This window comes from Drosophila arizonae, chromosome 4 (genome assembly GCF_054131065.1).
Source record: "Drosophila arizonae isolate 15081-1271.41 chromosome 4, UAZ_ARI_1.0, whole genome shotgun sequence".
NCBI classification, from domain to species: domain Eukaryota; kingdom Metazoa; phylum Arthropoda; class Insecta; order Diptera; family Drosophilidae; genus Drosophila; species Drosophila arizonae.
Genome location: NC_142924.1, coordinates 26,144,803 through 26,156,159, shown reverse-complemented (window position 1 = coordinate 26,156,159; position 11,357 = coordinate 26,144,803). Strand labels below are relative to the sequence as shown.

At 45.8% G+C, this 11,357-nt stretch overlaps 1 protein-coding gene across 1 annotated transcript; it reads right to left on the bottom strand.

The window, feature by feature from the left end:
- Nucleotides 1-8,318: 8,318 nt before the first annotated feature.
- On the bottom strand, nt 8,319-10,813 carry LOC149269494 (uncharacterized). The gene has a single exon (XM_089467141.1). The coding sequence runs from the start codon at nt 10,692-10,694 to the stop codon at nt 9,579-9,581; it is 1,116 nt and encodes a 371-aa protein (XP_089323267.1). The 5' UTR covers nt 10,695-10,813; the 3' UTR covers nt 8,319-9,578.
- Between the last annotated feature and the right edge of the window lie 544 nt (nt 10,814-11,357).

Sequence of the window (11,357 nt, the reverse complement as noted above, 5' to 3'; positions counted from 1 at the left end):
CGTGTATTGCGGCAAATTACAAACTGCCCATGGTATGTGCGCGGCTCAACTCTACATCGAGATCTGAAACTGTTTACTGTGGAGGAACAGATTGGGAGACACACTAGCCGATATAATGACAGACTGGCTAGACACCGGAGCAGACTAGCGAGAAGATTGCTTCCTGCGAGACCACTAAGGCGATTAAAACGCTTGGGTTTTGCCAAAAATATGAGATAAGTCGTTTAGGGATACTTGTAAATATATATTTGTAAGTCCTCCTGAATACATCAGAAGGTTAGGTGTTATATAAAAATTCTAATTGTGTTGTTAAGGTACTAAACTTGCATTGTACAGATTCAGCGCTTAAAATATATATACAAACAAAAAAAAAAAAAAAAAAAAAAAAAAAAAAAAGTGAGCAGCTGATTGCCCGATGCAATTTCCAGCACTACTAACAGCTGTTAGAGTGAATGCACCTGATTTTTCTTATTGCGCAAGTGTGACGCCTAAAGTAACAAAATTTACGCGCCCACAAAAGACAAGGAAAGGAAAGAAGCCCTGACGCCAAAACACTGACGCTATCGCCCCCCCTCTCTTGCACCACCGAATTATACCGCTTGGGAATTCCACGAACCGCCGCGCAGTAAGTCTCTGGTAGTTTTTTTTGAGGTCGCTGGGTACGCCGCGCCCACAGCAAACACGTTGACTTCAGTTCTTTCCACTTTCACAGGGGAAAACACAGTTCAAGCTATTGTCTACGATGGACCACGATGACATCGACCGCACTCCGTGAAAACGCAACTCGAACTCCATGTATGTGTGTGTATGTATGCCTGTGTGTATGTATGCCTGTACGTACGTGCGTGTGTGTGTGCGTGTTTCTTGTGTAAGCTGAAAGACACGAAAAATTATTAAAATATCTATTGCTCCAAGGGTTCAGGGGATCTCGTAGTCGAGCAGTCTCAACTAGAGCTTTCTTACTTGTTTTTATATTCGTTTATTGACAATCTTTATAGTACAAGTTGCAAATTGCGTGGTGGCTAGGATAGTGCGCTATGCTTGCGGGACGGCCGTAAAGCATTGCTTCGCAAGCACTGTGCGCTACCTTAGCCTGGGACAGCTCGTCTTCTCATTCGCTCGACTCTGCGGAGCTCCATCATCACTGTGGCCGCGAAGGTTCTTGTTAGTTCCCAAGCTTCCTCCGATTCCAGCATGACGTTGACTATGTTGTCCGCTCTGATGGAGCGGCCCACTGCCTCTTCTAGACGACTCCTCTCCTCCAGGAACCGTCCACATTCGAAAAGAATATGGTTGGCGTCTTCCACATGCCCTCGCTCGCACCAGGGGCACTCGTCAGATTCCTCGTGGCCAAAGCGCTTCAAATAGCTCCGAAAGCATCCATGACCCGAGAGGATCTGCGTAAGGTAGAAGTTTACCTAGCCGTGTTTGCGGTTGACCCATGGTTCAAGCTCTGGGATGAGCTTGTGCGTCCACCGCCCTTTAGCTGAGCTATTCCACTTTCTTTGCCATCGTGCAATGCTGTTCGCCCTGATAGCGTTGAGTCGCGCAGGCGCGTGCGAATTCCGCTCCACGGCTTCGGCGACCAAGTACTCCAATGGTACCATACCAGCTATGACGAGCGCCGCGTCATCGGATATAGTCCTGAAAGCGCAGCTGACTCTGATTGCGCTCAGCCTGTAGATCGCGCAAATGCCTCGGCTGTAGCTCGGCGTTGCCATCGCTCTTGCCCATATTGGCGCAGCATAGAGGATGACAGACCTAATGACGCTCATTAGGAGGAGACGTCGTTGCTGTTTAGGTCCCCGCGTGTTAAGCATAATTCTCGAGAGAGCTCTACAAGAATCAGCTGCCTTTTTATGCACATATTCTAAGTGCTCGCGGAAAGTTAATCTTGTGTCTATCATGACACCAAGATATCTTATCGCCCTCTTTGACGCGATGCTGATGCTGCCTATCCTTATATTGGCAGTCTCCAGTTTTTTGAGACTGCTTACTAGGACGACTTCCGTCTTGTGAGCCGCAAGCTCGAGCCCAGCTCCTGCCAACCAGCTTCGTATGCGATTGATACTTTCGCTGCACATATCCTCTGTATCTTTGAGTTCCTTTCCTATGGCTACGACAGCGACATCATCAGCAAAGCCAATGGTGTGCGCACCTGCTGGTAGTTCCAAGCGCAGTACGCCGTCGTACATGATATTCCATAGGAGAGGCCCCAGCACAGAGCCTTGGGGTACTCCAGCTGACACTGTATGAGTTTGGGGACCCTCACTCGTGTTGTATACCAGTGTTCTTCCTCTGAAGTAACTCTTTATTGTTTCTTTAAGATATTTAGGGATATTATATTGTGACAGCGCATTCAGTATCATATCCCAACTAGCTGTATTGAAGGTATTCTTTACGTCCAGGGTCGCAATAATGCAGTACTGCTTCGTCCCATGCTTCCATCTTGTGCCATGGATGGCGGAAGTGGCCAGACCAACAACTTTGTTAAGCGCGTCCGTTGTTGACCGGGCCTTCCGGAATCCAAATTGGTTTGGTGACAGGCCTCCGGCGCTTGCAATCGCAGTCTCCAGCCTAGAGCAGATCAATTTCTCAAACACCTTTCCCATGGTGTCTAAGAGACAGATCGGTCTGTATGAAGATGGCTCATCTAGTGGTTTGCCAGCCTTGGGTAGCAATACCAGATTCTGGGCTTTCCATTTTGCCGGGAACGTCTCTTGGATCAGGCATTCATTAAATAATTCGGCGAACGTACTTGGGTGCAAGGCGAGGGCTATTTTTAGCGCACGATTTGGGATCCCGTCCGGCCCTGGAGCTGTGTTGGTTCTAAGACCTCGGAGAACTACTGATATTTCTTCCTCTGTAACTAAAACAATTTCAGTGTTCGTTGAGCCCTGATCAGCAGACTCGGACCCAGGGGCGTGAATGGATCTTAAACGTTCTGGAAAGAGCGTTTCCACAATCGGTTTAAGCTCCAGACGATCCGTAGGCTGCACCTGTCTACCTGCGTATAGTCTTTTAACTACTATCTTATATGCCCTGCCCCAAGGGTCATATTCGGCTGAGTCGCACAACTCTAAAAAGCATTCTCTTTTGCTTGCCCGAATGGCCCTCTTCAGTTGTCTTCTAGCTGCCTGGTAAGCTTATTGTTTCTCAAAAAACGTAGACCTACCGCGAGCCTGTTGGTAGCTTCTTCTCGCCTGGATGCATTTGCGACGAATGTCACCTATTTGTGCATTCCACCAATACGTAGGCTCTTGTTGTCGCGTGAACTTGCGGCGTAACATGCTGCTATTGCAGGCACTCTGTATTTGGGCTACCATTTGGCATGCTCTGGCCTCAGCATTACCAATTGTGCCCAGAGACTGAATGGCCTCTGAAAAGACCGCGGGGTCAAAAGTATCTAGCCGATACGACTCCCTCCACAATGTTGACGCCCTGGCAGGTGGCTCACCTATTGTGAACAGAAGTGCCGTATGATCGCTGCCCGTATAGCTATCGCAATGGCTCCATGTTGCTCCCCGAAAGAGGGATGAAGTGACAAAAGTAATGTCGATAACAGATCTGTATCCCGCCCGACTGAAGGTGTACTCGTGGCCAGTGTTGAGCAGTGCAACATCTAGTGTCGCGAAGATCTCCAGTAGGATACGACCTCTGGCGTTTGTTGTGAGGCTACCCCATTCTAACGCCCAGGAGTTAAAATCTCCAGCTATAATGGCCTTCCGACCCCTAGCATCCTCGTCAAGCTCGTCGAGCACCGTCGTGAATTCACTGAGCTGCATGCTGGGGGCCAGATAGCAACTGTAAGTTACCATATCGGCCGCGTACGAACCCATTGAATGACTTAACATTCGAAAGTACGTTCGTTGAGTTGAGTTCTGTTCCACGGCTCGGATACGGCATACTACCCATCCTATTCTAATTTTGGACAGCTCGAGCAGAGTTTTAGCTTTCCCAATTAGAAGAGCAACCGTAGCTCTTTGCTGTCCACCAAAAGCTGGCCGAAGCGATTTGATAGCCTCAATGGGGAGTGAGCTATCCTTCAACTCCACCCTAATTGCCTCCAAGATCTCCTCTTTGGTCGCTAACTCATCTAGGTCCCGAATCTCAACTTGAGCCGGTTCGGTAAGTGTTTTAACTACCGCTCGGTCACCCAAGGCTTTGCCTACAGCTTCGTGCAGAGCCTCAGCGCTATGCTCCGGCTTCCTACTAAGTTGCAACAAGAGGTCCCCCTTAGCTGGCTTCCTAATACCTTAGACGTCGCCGCTCAGATGCTTTAAATTTGGGTCGCTCTTCACTACGCGAAGCATGTCCGCATAGCTGCAACCACCTACACCTGAAACCGCGATGGCGTCACTTCTGGAACGTTTTTGCAGCGGCTTGCGTCCCTTAACAACCGTCCAGCTGTTCGAACTCGTCTGTCGACCTGCCTGGTTGGTTTTATCGGCTGCAGCCCGTAGAGCCATTGGCTGCGCTTTTATTGTGCCTCGGCTTTTTCGAGGGAGTTTTCCTCTGCTCAGTGGCAACTTCCCTCGACCGCTTGGGCGTATTACTACCCGCTGTAGCACTAACGCTCGCTGTTTTAGCCTTCTCAGCTACTTTCTTGACCAGCGTGGTCTGCACCTCGCAGTCTTTGACCGGTCGGTTGCAGAACGCATCGGCCGTCTTGTGGAGACTGACCAGCCTAGCCAGCTCCTCTCTCATTAGTGCATTTATATGCCGCTGCCCCCCAAATAGGGCAGACAAACCCTCTAGCGTAACTCCTATTTGAGCTAACGCTTCTTTTAAAGACTTGGGTGCCTGGCACTCAGCCGCTGGAGACTGATTAGAAGTCGACGGCTGCGGCAACGCCCTCTGTTGTTGCTGCGGCGATCGCTGCAACGAGGAACGGCGCGCGAAAGCTTGCAGCTCCTCCTCCATCATGGCCTCCATATTGCTCCGACTACCACGGCGTGAAGCCTGTAGGGGCACTGCCTACTAATAAAATTTGAGTTTAAAGACCGCAGTAACTTAAACTCAACTTAACTACAGTGAGAGCCCGAAAGTATGCACTACTTTTAATACCTGCTACCTCACACCAACAGCTAGGTTGCTGTCTTTGCTGAGACTTAGCAACGCACCAATGTTAGTGTTTGAAGCTGCCGAGCTTTTTCGACAACTCTGGCTCCTATCATTTACGAAGGCAAAAAATAAAAACCAAAACGATATAATTTAGCTTATTATTTATTAATTTAATGCCGAGTCTGTGGACACTGTTTAGGCGGAGTTAATTAGATTCGAGACAAAATATGTAAGTGTTGCGCGAATGAAGACCGTTTTTGTACAGAGTTTAAAAGAATATAAATAAAGAGGAGTATGCAATTAACAGAGTGGATGAGATTTACATATGTATGTGTGTTATGCTTTGTTATGTGCAAGAGTGCGCTAACAGCGAATGAGAATGACAAAGGCAAGAGATTAACTTCAGAGAAGCTTATTTAACTATTAAGAGCAATTATTAGCTGCTGCGCCGAACATCCTCCCCACCGATAAAATACCATGACTTTTAACAGGATCATCAACCGGAAGGACGCACAGCTTATTGACAGCTCGACGTGTAGTTCCAGTGGGTGTACGCAGAACAGCGACTCTCACGGCTCCATCGGCTCCAGCAATGATCTCAATGACCCGGGCTAATTGCCACTTCAAAGGTGGCAGATTTTCGTCTTTTACACAGACGACATCGTTGACCTTGATAGAAGGCCATTTTCCACGCTGTTGCAGAATTGTGAGGTATTCCTCACTCCATCGCTTCCAAAACAACTGCTGTATGTATGTCATACGCTGCCAGCGATCGAGGCGATTGCAGTTAATCCGAGATAGATCTGGTTCGGGGAAGTCGATAAGTGGTCGACCAATCAGGAAATGCCCTGGAGTGAGAACTCCAAGATCATCAGGGTTTTCTGAAATTGGAACAAGAGGACGAGAATTGATTATAGCCTGAATTTGGCACACCAATGTGCGCAGTTCATCGAAACCAAGAAGTGCCGATCCCATAGACCGCTATGTCTTCACTGCTGCCTCCCAAAGACCGTCAAAATGTGGCGAACGAGGAGGTATGAATTTCCAATCGAAGCTGTTGTTGATGCAGTAGCTGTGAACTTTAGTACGATGTTCGTGGCTCAAAAATAAACGTCTCAGATCCGCCAACTCGTTCCGTGCACCCACAAAGTTGGTTGCGTTGTCTGACCAGATGCATGTTGGAATGCCGCGCGTACTAATGAAACGCTTGAGGGCGCCCAAAAAGGCAGCTGTCGACAGATCCTTTGCAAGCTCCAGCCATACAGCCTTAGTTGTGAAACAAACGAACACGCAGATGTAGCATTTTACTGATGCTCTATTTCGTCCATCGGGCTTGTAATAAAAAGGTCCACAATAGTCAACTCCAGTGACTGTGAATGCCGGTGAGCACTGTGCACGCTCCTTAGGCAAGTCTGCCATTATATGCTCAACTAGGCGAGGCCGGGATCTGCAGCAAATTATGCATTTTCGCAATGCTCGGGCAACAGTTTTCATGCCGCCTATGGGCCAAAACTGCAATCGAATAGCTGCAAGCAAAGCCTGCGGTCCGGCGTGGTGATGCATTTGATGAAAATGGGATATTATAGCGAAGGTTAAGGGATGGTTTTTGGGTAAAATAACTGGGTGACGCGCATCGAAGCCGAGAGTAGAATGCCCCAAACGACCACCAACTCTTAGTAGACCAAAATCATCCATAAACGGAAATAGCGAAAGAATGGCGCTTGACGAGTGTATATTCCTTCCATTCTGTAGGGCAGAGTATTCCGGTTGCAACTGAGCTCTTTGAGCAAGACGACATAATAGGAACGATCCTTGACGCAGATCATCCGATGATAACTCAGGTGATTTTATTTTCCGGATGAATTTATGAACATAACCAAAGATTCGCTTCATTATTCCGAATGAATTTATGTACTTGAATGACAAAGAGATGTCCACATGCTCTGCCGACAGGAAGACTCTTTGACGCATTTCAGGCAAGCATGCTTCAGACAAGCAGGGCCTAGGCCAATAACATTTTTCCTCTTGCAAAAAAGAAGGTCCATGCATCCATAATTTCGAGTGCAAGAGCTCTAATGGTGCTGCTCCTTTAGATAACATATCTGCAGGATTTCATCTCAGTTGGCACGTAATGCCACTCCATGCCGATTGTGAGCTGCTGTATGGCACAAACCTTGTTAGCAACAAAAACATTGAATTTGGATGGCTCTTCCTTTAACCAAGACAAGACCACCGCTGAATCTGACCAGCAATGCATCTCACATTCGAACAAGTTCAGTTTCTCTATCTCGCTTATCAAGTTCGCAAGCAGAAATGCAGCGCATAACTCAAGCTTAGGCATAGTGAGGGTCTTTAGTGGGGCGACTCTAGCGTTGGAACAGAGTAGATGCACTTTAACAGCATTATTCTTCGATGACCGAACATAAACACAAGAGCCATAGGCCTGAAGGCTAGCATCGCAGAAGGCATGTAATTCAACTCTTGCTTTAAGTTGGAGTACATAACGAGGAAATGTTGCATTGCTCACTTGATGAAAGTCCTTACAAAATTCGCTCCAAATTGTTTCCAATGATTGTGGTAGACTCTCATCCCATTGTAGCTTGTCTCTCCACATGCGTTGCAAGATGATTTTTGTCCTAGTTAATGTTGGTCCGATCAAACCTAACGGATCGTAGCATCGCGCAATGGTTGACAGAACTGAACGTTTTGTGTCTTTTCCAACACTAATTTTGGGCTCGAAAGTGAATACGAAGCTATCCTTTCGAGGCTCCCAGATGAGTCCAAGAGTTTTTGTCACATCGGTCCCATCGCCGAGTTTGAGAAAACTCTCCTGCTCGATTTCTAGAACTCCGCGAAGAATGTTGATTGAGTTTGAGCACCATTTTCTCAATTTGAAGTTGCCTCGCTCAAGAAGATTTTTAGTTTGTTCCATTATGTCGCGAACTTCTTCAACTGAATTGCCTCCTGAGATCAGATCGTCAACATAGAAATCTCGCAAAACAGTTTTAGCTCCTAGGGGGTATGATGACGACTCATCCATTGCTAATTGGTGCATTGCACGAATAGCCAAAAAAGAAGCGGGCTTGGTCCCATAAGTGGCGGTATTCAATTTGAAGACTTTCTAGTCTAGTCGTCGTCTGATGAGATTCGCCATAAGATACATTGAAGCATTGCATCACGCTCTGAAACCTTCACACACCTATACATTCTACTAATATCACCTGTAAGTGCAATGGAAAATGTGCGAAAGCGAACGAGTGTGTGAAACAATGTAGCTTGTATGGTCGGTCCTGACATAAGAATATCATTTAATGAAAGCCCAGATGTGGTAACAGCCGAACCGTCGAATACCACTCTCAGCTTTGTTGTCGAACTTTCTTCTTTGTATACAAAATGATGAGGCAAGAAGTATTTGCATTTAGAAATCTCTGCGCTGGGCACCGGTGACATATGGCTGAGATCAATATATTCTTTCATAAATGCAGAGTATTTTTCCTTCATAGCATGATTTCTAGCAAACTTACGCTCCAAATTTAAGAGCCGACGCTTGGCCTGCACATAAGAGTCGCCCAAAGATTCGAAGCCTTGCTTTTTTGGCAAGCAGACTAAGTATTTCCCTGAAGACAATCGACGATGAGTTGCGATGAAATGCTGCTGACAGTGGAGCTCCTCTGTTGTTACCTTGGCGATAGGCTCGAAAACGTGCTCCACTTCCCAAAATTGACGAACCAAATAATCAAGCCGAGCGCTGTGTTTGGTATCATCCCAAAGTCTTTGAGTTGCGATGAACGATGAGAGTTTGGGGGCCGATCGCCCGCCACCTGATATGATCCAACCGAGTTGAGTTTTCTGCAAGACTGGCAACCCAGGTGCCAACATAATTTGCCCAATACACAACAGCTCAAAGAAAAGACCAGCTCCGATGAGAAGATCAATCCGCTGTGACTTATAAAATAAGGGATCAGCTAACTTTATATTTGAGGGTATGTTCCAACTATTAGTAGACATTGAAATTCCAGGCTGATTATCAGTAATCGTCTTGGCGATGATTGCGCTGATGGTAGTTGAGTAATCTGAAATCCGCGATTTCAGAACGAGATCGACTGAGTATCCTTCAGTTGAGAAGCTAGCATCTCCAATGCCAGAAACTGCAGTAAGCGACTTTATTTTTCGGAGCTGAAGCTGATTAGCGAATTGCGTGGTAACAAAGTGAAGTTGAGATCCTAAATCTAAGAGTACACGACACGGAACGAATGTTCCAGCTCGATTCTTAACAAAGATTATAGCAGTGGCTAGAAGCACAACATCAGACGAATGAGGCGACAGATGGGCTTGAGGCAAAGAAGGTGACATTGCAACCATAGCAGAGGAATGTATTGCATTTGTTTGTTGGACAGTGTTGGATGTATCTACTGAAGATTGATTGTAATGCAATAAGGTATGGTGCTTCGATTGACAAGTGCGGCAGGTACTAGATTTGCAATCTTTCAGCTGATGCCCCTTTCTTAGGCAATTTAGGCACAGAGCGAGTCTCTTGGCCTCCTTATGTCGTGCAATGGGTGGCAATCGCCCAAAACGCTTACATGAAATATCATGTGGCTCGTGTCTTCGCAAAAGACACAACGACTGGGAGTTTTCGAAGCAACAAATGATTTTCTTAAATGTGTACTCACGATCTTCCCTGACTTGCGAACCTGACCATTCTGCAAAACTTGATCCACATTTTCAAGCATTCGACACCGCTCTTGCAAGAACGTTGACAACTTGGCCCACGACGGTAACTCATTTGCTGATGATCGTTCCTCCCATTTGGCCTGAGTGCATTTGTCCAATTTCTGCAACACTGTTTGCACGATGATACAATCAGCGACTTCTTCCCTCGATGCAAGAGAATCCATAGCACGAATGTGAGATGTAACCTTATTCGTCAGTCTGCCCACAGATGAATCTGCCTTCTCAAGCCCAAATATCGCTCTGATGTGTACCTGTAAAATAAAACGTTTATTATCAAATCGACGTTGAAGAATATCCAGAGCGACGCTATAGTTAGCCCTATTTATTTCCAATGAGCCGATGGTATCCAGCGCAGCACTACTTAAGCAGGACCGAAGATGTTGGAGCTTCTCAATAGGGCTGAGATCAGAGTCAGCATCTATGATCGTTTTAAACATAGAGAAAAAGTTTTCCCACTCAGTATAGATTCCACTAAATTTTGGCAATTCCAACTGCGGCAAACGCGACCGATTTGACATAATGAGCACTGGATGAGCATTTGTAAAGCTTGTATTAAGTGTCGAAGAAAACTGTTGATTTGGCCGACTTCCCAGTTCACGTTGAAGCAGGGCCTTAAACTTTAGTAGAATTGATTCAAATTTCGCAGGTAAATCACTGGATATGGACTCAAAATCTAATTCTTCTAAGTTCGTGTGAACCGCATCGAAATTTGACTCTAATTTGGTGATCGAGTCCAAAAGTATACGTAAATCACACGAATCCATATGGCTTAATTTGTCCGCGTCTGATTCGGCATATAGACTTTCGAGTCTATCGAACAGCGCTTTCGTTTTACGCTTTAGATAAGTGACCTGAGATGCAGGCACTTGATCAGCACTCGATTCTAAATTATTCATTTTAGTCACAAATTTATTTGTTTTATGTTCACTTTTGAAAGAACACTTGCAATTGCAAAGTTAATGCACAAGCTAATATTACCACTTATACACTTCTAATTTAACTGCACCTTTTATATGCAAGCTTACTGTACATATGTACATATGTATTTTTGTAAATGTGTGATCGACACAGCTATTTTCGGAATAGCTGTGTGGACGCTGCACAAAAAAGGCGCCAAACGCGATGATCAACGGACGAAAATGAAAAATAATAAAGATAATCACAATGCAAAGCGAATGCATGCAGATTATACGCACAATTACATACACTGCTATATGCAGTTCGAACGAAATGTTAATGCTCTACAAGGTTGTGTCACAATGAAATTGATAATTTGAATGCACTATCTTGCACAAATGTTTTGGAAATTTCACTGATGAGCGACGCCAAGATGGTGTAATAACTTATAACGCGCTAAGCGAGCACCACAGAGCGTATTAGATCACGTCGGGGTCACCAAAATGTTTGAAGCCGCCGAGCTTTTTCGACAACTCTGGCTCCTATCATTTACGAAGGCAAAAAATAAAAACCAAAACGATATAATTTAGCTTATTATTTATTAATTTAATGCCGAGTCTGTGGACACTGTTTAGGCGGAGTTAATTAGATTCGAGACAAAA

Bases quoted from the DNA above. Each gene is read 5' to 3' on its own strand.
- LOC149269494 (XM_089467141.1), bottom strand. From the start codon at position 10,694: ATGAATAATTTAGAATCGAGTGCTGATCAAGTGCCTGCATCTCAGGTC.